Source organism: Cariama cristata, unplaced genomic scaffold (genome assembly GCF_000690535.1).
Source record: "Cariama cristata isolate BGI_N322 unplaced genomic scaffold, ASM69053v1 scaffold23083, whole genome shotgun sequence".
NCBI classification, from domain to species: domain Eukaryota; kingdom Metazoa; phylum Chordata; class Aves; order Cariamiformes; family Cariamidae; genus Cariama; species Cariama cristata.
Window position 1 is genome coordinate 61,556 of NW_009609309.1, and position 18,864 is coordinate 80,419.

The 18,864-nt window shown below is 43.7% G+C and overlaps 1 protein-coding gene across 1 annotated transcript in view; it reads right to left on the bottom strand.

The window, feature by feature from the left end:
• AFF1 (AF4/FMR2 family, member 1) overlaps window positions 1-18,713 on the bottom strand; it is a gene marked incomplete at its 3' end in the record, with an annotated part of 78,953 nt that extends 60,240 nt beyond the window's left edge. The window contains exons 1-3 of the mRNA XM_009697507.1: window positions 18,666-18,713; window positions 935-1,054; window positions 809-878 (exon numbers count right to left, since the gene is read on the bottom strand). Of these exons, the coding sequence (XP_009695809.1) occupies window positions 809-878; window positions 935-1,054; window positions 18,666-18,713 (238 nt within the window). The remainder of the gene's footprint in view (window positions 1-808; window positions 879-934; window positions 1,055-18,665) is intronic.
• Window positions 18,714-18,864: the final 151 nt, after the last annotated feature.

Below are 18,864 nucleotides of genomic sequence, written 5' to 3' on the forward strand. Positions count from 1 at the left end.
AAACAGAGGTCAAGCACTTAGCAACTGCCACGAACTAAGAGCGTATAAACGAACTCGAACGTGGCCACGTTAGAGTGGCACCAGTCAGCCTTCAGAGAGTGGAAGGGCAACAGGAACAATTCAGGTGAGCACACCCAGTTCGACATCATCTGCTCTCCACCAGGGTTACAGCTCCAACGGCTCAGGAACCCACTGCCCCGCAGCATTACCCCTTCCCACAATATTTCTCTCTCTTGATTCTCTACGTGCTACTCATAATAAAAACAATTGTGCACTCCTCCCCGTTGTGTAAGTCAGTCCGAAACCCATCAATAAGTCTAACTCAAATATTAGCTTACAAACCCCAGCTCAGGAAAATGACGTGACCAAAGTAAAATGGGTGGAAGAGTGCCAAAACTCAGGTTTTGTTAAGCCCGGCTGGATCCTCTAGCCCTCTGCACTTCAGTGTACCGCTTCAGCTATTCTCTCTATGCCACATCTTTCTGTTACGGCTCTTTAAGTCAGTTTGATGAGGGCAGGAATGGGGTAACTACGACACGGCGAGCAGGAAGGGCTTCCGAGAGCAGGGACAGCCTTTTGCTGCATCCATGTGTGTGCACAACTGCCCGGTACGGTGACAAAGCGCTCCCCAGCAGAAACGCAGAGGCCGTGACCCTGATCTTTTCTCAACTCCCCCACCGCTAGCAAAATATCCCTGTTTCTAGCGCTGATAAGGCACGCTTGAATAGACAGAAGTGGGTATTGGCCGCTGCTCAAGCAGTGTGAAGGCTTTCTTGGGTGAAGTGCTGCACGAAATCTCCCACCGTACCCATCTGCCTCTGAACTCCTCCTCTCAGCGGCAGAAATCCAGCATCTCGGATGAACTGTTCCCGGTTTGCCTGGGAAAACCCATAGGGTCAAACCTACATTCTACCCTATATAAGACCTATCCTACCTGTTCATTTGCTTTTGCCTTGAAATATCTGTTGTTGTTGTTGTTACTGTTGTTCAGTACCATGAATTTATCAGGAATAGGTTTAAAGGCAGCAAGAGAACCGTGCGCTTGCGGTAGCAACTTACAAAAAATGGAATGTAAAAATTAAATCAGGTTTCTGTTTCTTTAAAATAGTCCCCCAAAGAATGTCTTTTACTGGTAAATCTTGGAGATCTGAGAGATTAGGTAAAAAGGCTGTTGCAAACTAGTACTGGTTGAGAAAGAGCCAAATAATCAAGTAAGGGATCAAGAAAAACAGTTTTTGCCTTTAGTATTAGCTTCCCAGATGTTTTTAAATTCATTTTTTCACACAATTACAAGATTTTGATTGACACGTGTATTTCCATCCTGCTGATTGTAGGCAATGAAACCACGACCTACTGTTTCTGCACACCAACTGTCCAAACGTTTTATTCCTGACCTAGCAGAGAGGCACTCAGTAAAGCAAAGCCCAATGGTCCCCCCCAACCCAGTTACTGTTTCCCCAGGGTCCTCATAAAAATGACAAGCCTTTCAAAGAACGATCTCAGTTAAAAGGTCTTAAGAAAAAAGTAGGTTACAGCAAAGTAAAAAAAAAAAATTAAAAAAAAACCCTAGATGATATCAGCTGTTACATTTCAGAAAAAAACCCAATGTTTAATTTTCCATGTGTAATCATTTTGCAAGTTAAATCAAGGATTCAAGTCTTACAATCTACGTCTCTACCTCAGTTCCTCGAGTACACATAAACACTTACTGCAGGTGCAAGAAGTCAAATGCAATAAATTTTCTACTTTAAGACTACATTAAAATTATTCAAGTGGACATGCCTTTGTTCACTGATTTTATAGAACTGGTTTCCTAAATGCTATTTAAAAAACCCATTCTTGTTCTCCACTACACCAAAGAAGAATTTTAACAAGATATATAGTTAGTAAAAAAGAAACTGAAACGTTTAGTGAACAGCTGCCTCGTGCATCTGCATTTTAAATCTCTTCTCACATAATACTTCTCCTGACGTAGCTAACATCCCTGTACATCCAGCCCAGTGAGAACACGTTGCTGGTTTTCCATGGGGCCCTGCTACAAGCCGACCTTGTTCATGCTCTGCCAAGCAGCTCCGAAGTCCATCAGCCACATCGCCACGCGGTCCGTGGGTGCCACGTCCCACACCTATTGCCGCCACATCCCCATTCCAGACACAGCTCAACTTCAGCACCGCTCCTCCGTGCCACGCAGGTGGAGCACCGGCTTCGGCGTTACTTCGTCTTGCTTTGTGTGACACACAAACACATGGCACATACATCACAACTTATCTTTTGTCCATTCTCCTCTTGAGGCAACAGAACCATCTGTACCGTTGTAAAGCGTGTAAGCCTGTGTCCTCAAACACTTCCAAAAAAATCCCGACGTTTTTCCAAAGACCTGATTTCATCCAGCCCTTCCTTAAATGCTGTCAGACAGTTTGCAAGGCTGGCAGCGAGATGGCTGCAGAGCCCAAGAGCTTTTCAGCTCCTATTTTCCGCGTGGTCGGAAGGGTCCTTCCCTTTTACCCTCTGCTACCATCCCAGCTGCGAGTTAGCGCGTACTCCTGGAGCCCTACACCTTGATGCAAATAAAGCCCAATGTAAAAAGGAATGTAACATCAGCCTTCGCATTTGCTCCTTTCGTGACTGCAAACCTGAAGTTGTTTAAAGAATAAACTACACATCAAATGCTACCAGTGGTTTAATTTGCTGTGAAGTGTAACAAAAGCAAAACCTACAAATATGAGCATTGGAAACTCTCTCAGAAATATGGATACGTCCAATTCTGCCTCCTAAATCTTTAACCCCCTGCAACCTATTAAGCAAATGAGCAAATCTACAGTATTTTTTGTGAAACATACTCTCTATGTAAAATCTTTCCCAAACAATTGACTAAATCAGATCTAACGTGCTATGAACAGGAACAAGGACACTACTGTAACTAATTTGAGGTTAAGAAAAAATTGAAGAATATTAAAGACCTAAATACTTTCATAGGAATTGGCAGCAAACGAAACACGCACAAATGAAAAGGTTTCCTATTCTTTTGAGTTTTCCACTTACATAACAGCACATATCAAGTAACAGGTTGGGCAAGCCTTATCTGCATAGCAAGGACTAAGTAGGAACAGAAAGAGATTAGCAATGTTTGTAGAAAAGATCTGTTTATATGCTGAAAAGCCTATTGGGAAAAAAAAAATCTTTCTTGCAGTCTCTGCCAGATGATAATTATTCCAGAAGTATTTCCTAATTTTTCCATCTACATACACAAGCACCTGTTAATTTTCCTAGGGTTTGTAACTGTTGTTAAATTTTATTAAGAGGTGCACATGTTCTGTATAGGAGGCACCTCTCTCTGCTGGAGTTTCAAACCGCGTTGGAATCATGAGCCTGATGTCTCTATAACAAAGCATCTCATTGTCATTCAAAAGGACTTGGAAAGTGTTCAAACTATGCAAGAGCAATAATCCATGACAGGGCGCATTAGGCAGGTACCGATGCATGCCTAATGCACATTGCAAAGCCTGTGCCGCTCCAAAATACACTCTGAAATATCTTATCTTTCCTTTTGCCTGCTTTTTAAAAATATTTACATGCAGTTCATTTTACACAAGCTATTACTTTTAGCAACTACAAAAAGCTACTCCTTTAAGAGAATAATAAAAGCTACAAATACTTTTTCCCTTCGATTCTGAATACATTTATTCAACATCTTTCTAATTTTCCAATTAAAAAAAAAAAAAAACACCAAACATTTTCCGTGCTTCATCTGAACTTCTATTCAAAAAACTATCTTTCCCTCGGTATTGGAAGCGGGATGAGAAACAGGGAACCACTCGGCTTTACCATCGTTAGCAACACGTGAGTGCAGGCAGAGGCAATCAAAAGCAACAGCTAATTCCAGTTCCCACGGGACAGCAGTGTGGGTTTGGCAATGCCGAGACCCACAGCAGACACTGGAAATCTCTCCGACTTGCTTGGTGCAGGCATGGCACTTGGTCTGCATCCAACGGGTAGGTGGGATGTCCGAAAGAAAGGCATGAGCGACAGAAGGGTTTCTGCAAGGAGGTCAAGTCAGGCATCCTCGTTCTTAGGGAGCACAGGGAAAAATCACGGAGTAAACTGTGGGGAAGGGGAGTGCTGCTGGGAACTAGCAAGGCCACTTCCAAAACACTTACCTTGCCTCCCTATGCAGCATGTGCTCTTTGGAGCACATATTCCCCGATAACTATGCTTTGTTCTGGAGAGCAAACAGCAGTACGCCAAAGCAACTGCCAGATCAATACCGAGCTAATATTTATTTGTTGGTTTGTTTTTTTTTCACCTGCTGCTGCCTAACCTAGCTGAGATATCCGAAAGACGGACACAGCTTCTGTAAGGACTCATGTGTCTTGAAAGGCTTGCAGCAATACCAAAAAAATGATCACGTCAATGTACTTTTGAGCACACCTCCTTTGCAGCTTAAAAACACGAGGTATTTTTTGTGAACCACATAATGCAGCAAAAGCCATGATTTTTACAGGGAGGCAGAGGGACAATGCATTTTCTAGCTGAAATGGCAAACTACTACATACCAGGAGTTATCTGCCAATAATTGGGTAATGTGCTGATTAATACTTTTTCTGGGTTGCCTAAGGACAGTGCATGCATGAGTATCTCGCCACTATTAATTAATCACTCTTTGTGCATTTATCCTGGTAGAATTTACGTGTCCCACACAGTCAATACCCTGAATGAGGCAATTTCTACCTCCAAAAGCACTTACTATTGTCAGTTTATTTGCCCTGCTTAGCCTGATGCTCAGATTGGCAATAAATCATCGTTCTTAGCAGCTGAAGTGTTCAGCGTCTTTCATTCAATATTCTTTCCTCCCCACTGTACCCCCCCCGCAAGTACAGTAATCACGTGCTGAGTAGTCATTTACAGCACTGCAATTAAGAGATTATTCCATCAGGCTTTGCATTTCTATCCGGTTTTACGTTTCCATTAAAAGCACTTTGTTAAACAACCGAGCAACAACCGTAACGCAACTGCAGGAGTCTCACGAGCAGATGCCCCTCAGGCAGGACCCCTGTAAAGCAGCCCAGGCAGTGCTCATGGGTCGACAGAGATGCTCTCCTCTTGTGTGGGGTCCTAAAATCTGGAAAAAAAATATCCCACTACTTGTGGAATAAGCAATGGAGGAGTTGACTGCCTGCCAGGAGTTTGGGTGAAGCCGGGGAAGGGTCACTGGCTAAACACCTACGTGCAGGATGAGGTCCTCTGTAAACGCGGCATCGTTGCTCCTGTCTCTAAGGGCAGAATCAGAAATGTCAAGGAAGTTTTTACAGCAGTAAAAGTGACCATTCCTGTCCTTTACATTTCAGTACACAAGCGGCTCAGGAATTCAAGTATTTCAGACACATCCAGCATTCGTGCAGCCTCAGTCAATACATTTACCACCAAGAAAACCGGACAATGAATATGCTTGCCGTTTCTGTGGGTGGTTCCCGACATCCTCCAGTTTGCAGTTTGGTTTGAGGGTTCCCCCCCTGCCCCTTCCTTCTTGTTCTGCAGCGCTTTTCCAAGTCCTTGCCCTCTGCCTGATACATTTTAAGAGAACTGGAGGTTAATGGTGAAAGCCTCTCCCTTCGTCAAAGTTTTAGCCCTTGGAAACAGCCAGTACCTGTGAAGCCCTTGCAAAGTAAAAAGGCTGTGACAAATGAGGAAGATGCTCTTCCTTGGACCTCGGCAGGAAACACGTGGAGCAAACAGACGTTAGATGCAACTCCTGCAAATGGAAATGAGAGAGGAAGCTCAACTTTAGTCATATTAAAAATATGCCTGTATCAGCTATGAGAACATACAGTCACATCACAGCAACTTTGCTTTCCTTCCTCAAGGAGTAAAACTGACAGCCAACTGGTAAAAGGTAACTAGTCAAAGTACTTGTTAATAACATTAGAGCTCTTCTACTTCATCAGCTTCCAGGCTCTGTATGATTTTGTTTCCAGTTTTAACCTTCTAGGGGACTGGTACCTTTCCCAGACTGTTCTCAATCGGCTGTCCTTTTGTCTGGGGAAACTACCACTTTCAAAGAAGTCACGTCTACCCAGACAATAAGGGTGGAGATTTTGTGCCAAGCTTGCAAGCAAGGCTGGAAAATTGCACGCAAGTGCTGCAGGAATAGGCAGGAGGAGTTTCACCGGGCATACGCAGCACTTTGTCCACTCAGCGGTGATTCAGGACGTCTTCCAGGGATCCACTGCCATCTCTGATAAAACCCATCGGGGCCTCTGCCCTTATGAGTATTTTCATGGTAACAACCAACGGCCTCTTCGAGTCCCTGTCCTCAATGCCACGATGGTGACAGACGGTTTGGAAGGAGAATGAATCAGCACTGCCTCTCCCTGGGGTTCCTCATCCCCTGCCCTCCCACGCGTGTTCCCAATGACACTTACTCATCGCCCCAAGCACGAGGTCTGCGCTCTGCTCTCTGACGGACCGAGCAGATGCCCTACAGTAACCATTACGTCAAACTTCCAGAGGTTTTAAGTTCTTCTGCGTAGGCTGCTGCATTTTCCCCTCACCCGCGACTCTCTCCGTCTAGAGCTACGTCCAGAGTCAAGCGCAGTAAGTCTCTCGAACAACCTGCTTCCAACCAGACAGCTTCCTGCGTCAACACGCTTCCTCTCTCCGTAGGCTCTCGCCATCCCAGAGATTCATTAATGAAGCATCCACAAACACGATGAATAACAACTCCAGCACCAGCTAACACCCCAAATAACCCAAGTGACATCCAGCCAGGTCATCTGTAGAAAGCTGGGTATTTTCAAGAAAATGCAAGCTGATCATAGGGAGTTGGAAGAACTTGTTTGTTTGTTTGTTTTTTTCAAACCAGAGGATACCTAAATCTCCCTAGAATCTCAGCACACACTTTCTAATATATTCCGTATCTTTTCCATCTTACCCAAGTGCTTACTTCTCGCAGTTACTAAACACACAACCACAAAAGAGTAGATGTTTTGCACAACCAACTTGTTATGCATAAGTATTTCTGAAAGCCAGGTGAAAGATGGGAGGAAGGAAAGAACAGAGACAGTCACTATCTCTGCATTTTCCTACTCCACCTGAAACTTTCCTTTTATCCATCCTCAGAACAACTCTTAGAATCCTTCCCAGCCAGCATATTGTGCCTTAGCCCCACATTTTTTTGCTTAACACAGCCCCGCTTAGAAATACAATGCTTGTAGCAAAACACACAACAGAGAAAGAACAAAGGGAACGGTAAGGTTAATATCCCTCCGCTCTCGCCCATCTCTCTCTCTGTCATGCACACATGTCGAAGTCATTCCTCAGTTTCAAGCTGTGAATCAGGAATCCATTTTGAGCACCTGCTTATACACACACACATGCAAAAACCATCCTCTGCCTAAAAGCTCCAGGTCAAGAATTCATCTTCGGCCCAAGCTCCAGCACGGCTCTTTAACAGGAACGCTTTCTTGAATTGGACTTGAAAGCTTAAGGCCAAAGGAAACTAGAAAACCAGATACTGGTCTAAATTCCTTCTTTCACCAAAGCAGTTCATTGCTTTATAATACACAGTTTAAGGCTCCCAAAAGATGCAGAGGGAAGAGATCATCTGGAACCAAGCGTACATGCTGAAGGCTACGATTTGGCCCCAAATGAGACAGACGTAGAAAAACCCAGAGGAACCCATGAAATTCAGAGCAGCAGCTGTAACAACACCTTGCACGTACACCCTGCTGAGCCCTGGCACGTCACCTCCCGCCGCCGCCTCGGTTTCCAGCACACCCTTGGCAGGTCGAACTCGCACAAACCATTTCAACTCTCCTCTGGGTACCTACTTTCCATCAAGACTTCGCTGCACGTCAGCAGGATCCGAGATCTGTATCTAGTCGGTGCCTGCACCGCACTTGCACTCCGTCTTACTCGCACTTACCAAAGAAGGGGTGAAAGAATAGTTCAAAGCCTTTCTAAGAAAACGGCATGTCTTAATTAAAGAGCTTTTAAACGCATCATATTAACCCCAGTGACTGCTACTGGTTTTTCAGGCCTCACACTCTGGTTCTTGTGTGTTCAGGGATTTCTCTAGGGGAAAGAAAGAAATATTGACCAAACGAAAACAAACCATTATTTGCTTGGCAATTTACTGTACATAAACGGTCTTTAAACTTGTTACACTCAAGTAAACGTAGATTATATCAATATCATCCGTACGTTTCCATCATTAGGCTGAGAGGGAGGAGGATAGCCCACTTTCAAGGAAGCAATTTTTAAAAAAGGAAACCATTAACTTGATATTTAATCAATGTATAAAGGAACAGGGAAGTAAAGAAGTAGCTTTCCCAGTATTTCCCCTGTCCATAAGCATGCTTTTTCATCCGCCCCATGCATGACGCCCTTCGCCCACCAAATTAACAGCTAGAAAGCAATGGACTGTAGGAAAAAAGGAAAGGATGGCTAATACAGAAATCCAACAAAAGAAAAGCAAAAGATGGAGTTGGTACACAGAAGAGAGTTTTCTTCACAATACCTTCTTTCATACGGCATTTCTATCAGACTTTTTCAAGGGGAGGAATATTTTTAAACACGACTTTTGAGTTTTCTTTTGCTGTAGCTGAAAAAAGGACTTTTTCTGCCCCTCCTCATCGTTCTGGCTAGCACACATGATTCCTGCCAAATCAGAAAGCTACAGGAATAAGTGCTCTTAAGGGAGCTGCGTGTAAATGGGACCAAATGCAAGACCCTTGACCGAGACATCGTGCGCTCCGTACACCTCTCTCTCCAAGTACAGCACAGATACCAAGTCAGCTCTTGGGGTAAGGACCAAAACAACTGTATTTGGCCACAAAACAACGCAAGGTTCGTCCCAAAGGACAGAATGTCAAGTAAATGTTCATTAGTTTTGAAAACTGACCCAGAGCACATCTGGTTTTACAAGCACTACAGGATAGGGTGGTTTTTTTGTGTGTGTGGTGTTCTTTTTCTTTGTTTTGGGGTGTTTTGTTTTTAAATAGCACAGTTCCTAAGTTTTCGTGATAAATTCACTCACAAGTTGTTCAAACAGCAAAACAACATCAACACACCCAATACAGCTGCCAAAACAGAGCCCAAGAAGGTTTCAGTCACAATTATCAGATTATGTTATAATTATAAACTGCTTTCGTTTATTTAAGAATTACAGAAAGGACGTTTCGGCTATGAAAAGCAGTGCTAGACTCCATCAGCTGTCTACACTGTAAGAGAAAGGAACAGCACCGGGCTCCCCGCACGTAAATTCAGTCTGTCCCTCGAAAGACGTATGAAAAAGGGATGTGTAATGAGAGAAACCTGTCTACTGGAGGTCAGTTCATTCAGTTTACTTAACTGACTTGGAAAGAAAACACACTTTCCAAATCATTAGGAACCAGACTGATTCACATAGTTAAGTAACAGAAGCAGCAGCTTGGGAGCCAAGTTTTGATGTTATCATTTCTGCAGACTGACAATTCCATCCATCCACTTTAATTTGCTGTGGTCTCAGTTGTGCAGAGTTGCATCGTCTGTGCACCGCAGCCCCCAGCAACTGCACTACGACACGCGAAGGTAGGCACGGAAATTCCAGTTTGGGGTTGTCTCATTTTGGCCGACTCAGAACCAAGATTAAAGTCATTCCAGTTACCCACCAAGAGTCTGAAACTGGTCTGGAAGGAGGAGGGAACAACATCAACAAAAAGTTAAGGGCATCTTCAGAGGGAAAGTCTAGGCTTTGCTAAGGAAAAGCTGTTAACATTTTTCCTTCTCCATCCCAAACTGGCTAAGTTGCCTTGAAGGCACAATTCCATGTATCTGCACAGAAAGTCTTTGATTAAAAAAAAAAAAAAAAAATTAGTTTCCAGTATGGTTTATTCTTGCACAAAAGGCTGCAGTCTGTAGATAAAACGTATAGCTATTCACAACCAAACACACCTTTGTACTCAGAGATACTCCTTTTCACGACAGATGAATTTAAGCTGGGAACTTTCCCTTCGGCTGCTGTTATTAACAGTTCCCTAATAAGCTACAAAACTGCTCAATACAAACACTGGTATCCTGCTAAGAAAGTCTAGAAAGTAAAGCATTTTTTCCTCCAAATGAAATTTGCCGAATGACATACCAAAAATAAGGGTTTTTTCCATAGGTAACTTACGGAAAAACCACTCTAACATCTGTTACAGCTAGATGGCACATCTTTACAGCATTATTAGCGTCATCCGTGTCCTCTTCCAGCTTTCTTACTCACTATTTCTTGATTACATTGTACCGTTTAACTTACAAACTCTGGGCTTTCCCAGCAGGGAAGAATTGCTGCCAGCTCCTTCATATATCACATCCATTTTTACCCCGATAGCTTGATGACACTAAAAATTCCCTATATTGAGAAGAACAAAAGCCATACAGGTATCCCTTTATCAGCATATGCTTTTAACAGAAAAGGCTTGGAGTACTGGTGCCATTTTGGTTACAAATAAAGAGAGAACTGCAAGGGAAAGCTTTGTGGCACTTAATTCACTAAATGACCAAAAGTATTTTTTCAAAAGCTGGAACACCGAGTTACTGAATTTTTCCAAATTAGCCAATTTAGGAAGTTTTTTTGGTCTATTATTTTTAATGGCTCAGTGTATGAGTCAACTGCTTTTCACGCAGAACGCAACGGGAAAAATCCCTCACGTCTCTGAACATCACATCTCATTATTATGGTGTTTCCAAAAGCAGATTAGACCTTCTCAAAGAACAGAACACAATTCTACCTATTTTTCTGTGTCTACCTGATTTGAGCAGTTACGCAGAACTTTCTTAAGCTCTAGACTAGTAGTTTTCTTACTCCTGTAGTCCATTAGACAGAACCAGGCATTTGCCCTGAGGAGGGTCACAAACACTGGCTAAGCAAAGAAAACCTGCCATTAGTTTGCTGAAGCCAGCCGTGTAAAACGGATAGGGGTTTGCAAACAGATAAAAATCGCTAATGGTGTTACAAAACCTTGGCAAAGTGATCACGTTCCCTTAAATATTAAGAGACTTGTTCGTCTTGTTGCCAGAATGAAAGTTATAGAATATCATGTGTTAAATCAGAAAACCCAAAATGCCATCTATTTAAACATTTCTGAGACGCAGTGCATCTAAACAAGTTGAAAATCATCAGCTTTCAAAAATGAATGTGGAAAAAAACACTCATAAACACAGGGGCAAAAACTCCACATGCTTCTGAACTGACATTCTTAAAGCTTTAAAACTAGATAACTATTTTGGAAGGGAGAAGCACTGCTTCCAGTACTGCCTTTAAGTTTCCTATCTTAGTTTTTTGCTATCTAAGAGATAACCATGGGGAAAGCATCCTACAGCAAAGCTCCCTCTCCAAACAGGGATGTACCTCAAACCTGGGTGTCCATCAGCCAAGACGGCCCTGCAACACAGACTGAGAATTAACCGCGAGCCAGGCTGCAACCAAAAGATTCACAAGTGGGCTTGGCTTTCCGGTAGCAAATACTAAAGAGAGGGACAAGTGAGAAAACGGCAATCAGATCAGCCCCAGTATCACACTGGGGAAGGCAGGCCCCAAAACCGCCTTCTCTGAGAAGGGCAATGAGTTTCATTTCTCGGGCAGTAATCACAGTTTAGCACCAGAATCACAAGAGACAACGTGGTACAAAGTCTCCAGTATCAACATGTCATTTCTACTGACTGCTTTCCATTCTCCCCATTCCCCTCCCCAAAACAAGTACCAGAACCAAACGCAATCACCTCACTCGTGCAATGAAGACTGAATCTTTGTAAAAAAAGAAAAAAAAAAGGAAGAGTAGCTGTACAAATTATTTTTGCCAAAGGACACCCAGCAGGAACAGAGAAGTAAATGTGTCAGGCTGTATTGCAGTAATAATGGAAAAAATCAGCTTCCCCAAAAGAAGCCCATACCATGAAGCCAGTGATTTATGCATGAGGCATATTTCTATCTATATAAGCCACAGGGGTTTTAGCGCTTTTTAAAATATATATAGATAGACAATTCTAGGAGCAAGTTTAAAACCAACATTAAAAGGCAGGCGTAAAATCTCAGTAAAGTTGAAGAGAGACTTTCAGGCTGGACTACAGGCAACATCACGGTCCCACTGGACAGAGACGGGCATTCCCTTTCACCAAGCAAGAGCTAACCGCTGGACGAAGCAGACTGTCCCGCTACAAGGGGTCTCTGCGGGGTCTCGGCAAAGAAGGAAGACAAGGTGGGTCCAGATCAGCTCTTTAGCCAACACCAGCCCATCCCCATCCCCTCAGAAGCCATCTGCCAGAAAAAAGCAGCTTTATTCACCAGTATCACGGAGTTTACACTAAGCTCTGGCCAAGGCAGTTCTCTCACCCCTGCAGCATGTACTGCTTTTAGCTATGCTGGCAAAACTTTTCACGGTAAACAAGTGACAGACGTGGTAGCCGTCAGGGAGGGGGGGGCTCTAGGTAATGGCAATGCCAAGGGAGTCTTTAAAAAAACCAAGCTCCCTGCACGGCAGCACGGCTAGCCCATCCTATCTTTCTGTTAGCACACGTTATTTTAGTAAAGGTATGAAGAAATAGGTCCCTAGACTGACAGCCTGTTCTCAGCAGAACCACAGGCTTACTGGTACCAGCAAAACAACTTTTACTAGAACAGCTTGTTCTGCCGAGGGCTGTGGGGACAGGGAAAAGCGAAGCATTTCACCAAAGCACTTTTAAACTGCCAGCGTATTCCCCGTCTTCAAATTAGGACGATTTTTCCAAAACAGACTACCGGGGGGGGGGGGGGGGGGAGAGAAATAGCTGCAGACCAGTTAGTTATGAGGGAGACTTTCTAAACTGTGCTTGCAAAGATGAATTACCTCGGTAATCTCTTTTTAAGCACAAACTGCAGAAGCACAAGAATACTGAAAGCAATTTCTTACCGTATATGTCTACAGCTCTCCAGAGATGTAAATATCCCTTTACTTCTTATACATTTCAATAATGCCTTTCAAATTTCAGATGCTGGCAGATACCCCTATTTCAAACCGTCATGCCCACAGCTCAGCAGAGGCACCCACGCTCTCTCACATACCTGACATCCACCCATCAGCTGCTAAACACTGCTGGGCCATGAAGGAGCTGTTTGTACATCGATGAATACATAATTTGCTGCCTATAGATTACACAGTATATGGTATTCTAAGAAAACAAAAAAAATTGATAAAAATATTACCATATGCTTCCAAGTTTGCTCTTTTGTTTCTTTTTTAAAAGGGCTTCTGCTGTACTCTTTCCACTTAGGTTTTAGTGAATTAGGGGTAGAGGTGGTGGTGGTGTTTGTTGCTCTTTGTTGCTTTTTTCATTGGGTTTTGTTGCCCCTGTTTTTTTGTTTTGTTTTTTACAAACACAAAAATGAAACCCACGTTTTTCACAGTTCTGAGAATGAGTTTTACTGTTGTCTCTGAGGTTAAACATTAACCGTTTGCTTGTTGAACTTTCTCTAAAAATTCAAGCGGGGACATTATTTTCTCTTCACCTGACGGGCAGCATTGCAAAAGGAAAACTTTAGGTCACTGGTAGCAATAAACTCCCAGTACAACTAAAAATGACAGCTCGACACACTAAACAATATCTAAGCCTAAACTAACCCAGAAGACAAACCTCCCATTGCCCTCCCCAGCCGCTTCATGCTGTACAGGTCTAGAACACAACTTCTCTTCTCCAAATTGTCTGTGGATATGCAAGTGTGGAAAACCTGCTCACAGTACATCCAGTAGCTCTTGTCTGTTCCCCGTAAAAAGCATTCGGCAGCTCTATCTTAATCCTCCTATGATAACACTGCATTTTGGAGCGATATCTGCCCCAGCCAGTTGCTCCACCCCAGCTACGTGTGTCTTCTCGTTTTTATCATGGACACAGATGAACTGCGGCAGCCAAAGCTGCAAAACGTAACATAGCCAGTACTTTCTTTTACTATAACATACCACAGGGGGAAAAAATCTCCACGCTGTGTTCAAGTCTGAACAGGATGAGTACTTTCCCATTTATTTTTCCTTCTGAGGCTCAGGCACCTCTACTTGTCATGTTGCTCGCGAGCTAGGCAGTAATCCAGCCTCTGCACTCCCAACTACGCTGTGCCTGAGCCAGGCTTTAGGAAGACTGGAGTTAGTGGAGAACTCTTCCTCACCTCACTGCAGTCCTCCTCATAAAGAACAATGTCTTCGTGGCACTCCTATGTACTTTACCGAGACAGCTTTTCTATTATATTTTAAAGGCATTTAAAAGCTTCAATGCCATCGTTCGCTATGAGTATGTTCAGGAAAAATTATGAAAGGGCCGAGGAGAGTTTATGCAGTTTATTAAAAGCTTGTTTCCTGCTGTTTGTGCTGCATCTTGCAATTGAACTAGCAAATTATATTCTCATATAAAGCAGTGAGAGGATGCCTCTCTCTACAATATAGATTCAGAGCCAGGAAAATTACATGATCTGAGGAAACATTCCCTTCTGTACCAGCTCAGGTATACCATGACAGTAGTATTTCAAAATTTTCAAGGGCCTATCACAACTTGGAACCCCTCTTGCAAAAAAAACAAAAACAAAAAGAAAACCCCACAAAACCAAAACCCCCCAAAATCCCACACCCACCAAAAAACAACAAAACAAAACAACAACAAAAACCCATAACCAAAAAACTCGTAGCAGCGTACGAGCAAAACCGACAAGGGTTCACAGGATGTTTTAGCTTTCAAGAGACAGGTAAACTCCAACAAGACATTGTTTCAGCCCTCCCTTACCTACATCAGCTGCCTGGAATGCAGCATCACCAATACTGGCATCTGCCTGTATCAACAGGACCCACAAAACAAACAAGTTATGAAACACATCTTGAGATCTGGCCTGGAAAGCTGTGAAACGACACAGAACGACATCAAGCTGCATCATTCAACATAGCTTCTCCTCAGGGAAAAGCCTCAGCATTATTCCCTTTAGAAGAAACTGTTTTGCTGCATTTACCGTGTTTTAAATGCAGACTCAACCGCATTTTATTTCTGCACAGCGTCACCTTCTTTTTTTCAACCGAAATGAGTGGTACAGCCCTGTTTCAAGACTTTTCTGGGTTTAGCTGGCAGGACTTGGCTTTAGGGGTGTGGAAACAGAAGGCTTCCCGGATGCCATCCATCGTTATCCTCCCCTGCAGGGCTGACTCGGGAGAAAGAGCAAGGGGAGCTCAGCAGGGATGACAGCACAGATTTCACGTTGCTCCGACTGTGCTACTGTATTCATCTACGTACAAAGAACAGGAAATTGCGTATATTCTGCAATCAGAGTAATCATGACCACTTTGAAAAGCAAGTTACATGACAACTGGACATCCTTAGTATCCACAACTACAAAGTATTTATTTATAATTTTAAATATTTTATGATTTCATCATTTGTAATTTTAAATAAAGTAAGTGTAACTGATAGGGTCTACAGATAATTTAAAATGATCCCAATCGGCCTGAGAAAAGCAGTCTACATCTTCAAAAAAGCAGTTATTCATCTAAAGATCCTCCGCTTGCCATTGCTGCAGCAGAGAACGAGGCAGAAGAGAGATGGGTTCTGCCACTCCGTTAAGGAATCATATCCTCACGCCTCACTGATCGCTGGTAGGGATCGTGGGTGCCAGTCTGTCCCACACATCTCCTTGGGGTCCTGCTGTATCTCAGAGTAGCCGAAAGGCACCTGATGAATATTTATTTATTTAACCACATTTAACAAGAAAGTAAACTTGTCCTTATTCAGATCGATTCTGCTTCTGCTCACACGTTCCTGAATATACCACAAAAACCTGACACAAGCCCTGCTGCCCGGGAACACTACAGGCATCAGATCACCCGTGTGTTCCAGAAGCGAGTGCATAGAAAGCGACAGCTGCAAACCTACGGCTCAGCTAGCAACCTGGGGAAAGGGAAAAAAAAAAAAAAAAAAAAAGAAAATCTACATTATACGCAAAATAACACCAACTGGAGGATAGCTTCTCCACCTAACGGCTCTAGATACAAACTATTGGCAGAAGCTGATCATTCTCAAAACAGCTGGAACAAAAATATACCCAACTCACCACGTAATCATTTCTTAAGACTTACTATTTAAAAAAAAAAAGCTACAGCATCCATTAGCACATCAGTTTCTCAGTCACCACTATTGCAGTTTTTAAAATGCTGAAGAGCAGCAACAGGCATGTTTTATCACCTTGTTTTTCTTACCCTTCCACCACTCAAAACAGTGAAACCCAAATGCTAGGTGAGCTGCCCAGGATCACAGCACTGAAGCTGAAGAAAGGATGCAGGATTCTCTTGTTACCAAACAAGCATCATCCCCAATGTCACATCCCTTTCCCTAGCTGAAAGGTACCGCATGTGAGAAAGAGCAAAGCCAAGCAGATGGAGGAGTGCCCGAAGGCCTCATACGGAGTGATACCCAAAACGCTACAGTGCCCTGTATCGTACCACCTCAGCACTAATTTACTGAGCTTGCAGAAATCATTTGTATTTTTTACAAAGGAGATATGAACACAAAAAGCTCATCCACATCTTTTGTCAGCTACCTAGCAGAGTAAACTCTGACATGTTTTGGTAAATGAATTCTGGAGACATGCGGCCTCTCAGTCCCACGCAGCGTAACTCCAAGTATTTATTTTGAATACGAATCCATCCTTCACTGTTGAATAAAAGCTTCTATGCACCCACAAAGCACAAATCTCTCGGACTGAGACGGATAACGTTGCTGACCTGTGCTACCAAAAGAGAAATACCACAAGCATCAGGCTTTCTGGCAAATATAACCTCTCTCCTGCAAGAGATTCATTTCTGCTACTCATATTCACTCCTACTCTCTTTTAAGCATCTTAAAATGAGCAATAATCAGAGACTAACACTGATCTCCAAGCCTACAGAGATTACCTTCTTACTCACTATGCTGAAATGCTCTGACGCAGTTTTAGAGCTTGGGCACCTCACAGCATCCTGACAAACGCAAAAGCCAGCGCACACGACGGAGGAGACAGGAGGGTACAGAATAGCAGGTGCATATCTTGTCTCCGTGCCCGGCTCAAACAGTAGGTGTGGGGCACGGTCCTCTCACCCACCCCACAGTACTCAGCCCTATGGATCCAGCCCTTGGTCCATTCTCCTCACTTTCAGTTGGAGCCCCTCAACGTATAAAACTTTATTCCCTGCGTCGTCCACATTACAGGTTACAGATGTGGTTTGCTGATCCCAGTGCCAACCTTGTCTTTTCTTGGCCAGTTCGCTGAGGCTGGGGGCTACTGCTGGGGCCCAGCTCCCACGTGTCCTCCTGCCACCCAAGAAAACGGCTGTGTGACCTCCGAGACACCAAGCGTGTTCCCGGTCTTGAAGCCAAGCCAACCTTCAAGGCCAGCCAGTGGCACTAAGATTTATGCCATATCCTCTCTTCGCATGTAGACCTATTAAGGCAACGCGCTGATAATGCAGGCCAGTAAATCACGCGAATAAGTGATCGACAAAAGAAAAAAAAATGCTGAAAAATTAAACCTTTGACTCTTTGCTAAGTACTCCCAGTCTCCCCACATGCAGAGAGAGCAGGCAGTCGGAGCTAGAGAAGAGTTCAGCTGCTGGCGAAGCAATCAATCTTCCCGTCCTTCCTCCCCAAACCTCAGGGCTCTGTCATTTTGCAGTTTGTAATTTAAAGCCAGCTCTTGGCTTCAAACCTGCAGAAAAGCACCACTGTGAAAATACACTGCCAGTGCCAAACTTCTACGTAGGATATGCCACCTTTTTTTTATTATTATCCCCTCCCGGGGAGGAAAGGGGAGCAGAGTGGCTGTTTGGTATGGGACTGGGACTAAAGGGCAAAAAGAGGAGTTTCTCTCATCGGCATTTCTGAAATGCCCATTACAGCATCGTAAAAGCTAAAAGGCATTTAACAGGTACCTTAAATAGCACTGCTTCATCAAGTACTATGACTTAAGAAAAGCTGCCTCCCTCATGCTGAGTGTGAAATTTACTTTAGACAGGATGCCCCCCAAGAGCAGGCAAGAAGTTGTTTCTTTAAAAACACAGTTAATCGAAAATTATTTAACCAAGATTGGTATATTCGCCTGAATTTTGCTCTCTGACAGCAACTACATTGGATCATTCTTTTCCATACTCTTCTCTACAGCCCTTTTCCACCCTCCCACCTACCCAGCAGGTTTGCACAGAAGCAGACACAACCTGCTTCCATTTTTTACACAGCCAGCTCTCCAATCCAACCAAATACAAACTATTTGCCACCTTTTAAAGTATTGCTGTAAGCAATCACAGAAACCTGTTTGCACTAGGCTGGTTACAGGGGGGAAAAAAAAAAACAGACACCACAACCTACAAATAATAGACAAGTCCACAGGGAGAAGAAAATCAGATTCAAAGAGCTATCAACTTGTTGGGTAGGTGGAGATTTGACAGGGAGCAATTAAGACTCCGGTTTTCCTGCCAAAAAGAAAGTTTACGCTGAGAGGAGGTCGCGAGCCCTTCAGTGAACAAAACACACGAAACAAAATCTACCCAGAACGTGTCTCCAGGCACATTTCTGTGACAGACAGCGTAAAAATCAACGGCAAACCGTGCCTGAAAAGGAGGGAGGGCACCATTAACGCCACCGGGCTACGAAAAGCTCTCCATGAAACCCACCGACAGCGAGAAAAGTCCCTCAACGCCGTACCTCGACTGGGCAGCCATCGCGGAGTTTATACTGCCAAGCGTCCTCTATCCATCAGCTCTTTTCCCCGGCTGTCCAGGCTCTACCCCCCTGCCAAAACCTTCTCTTCCATTTGCCGGTGCCTTCCCGCCCGGTTCCCGGTGCCCGTGACTGCGTCCCGCTAAGCCGTCA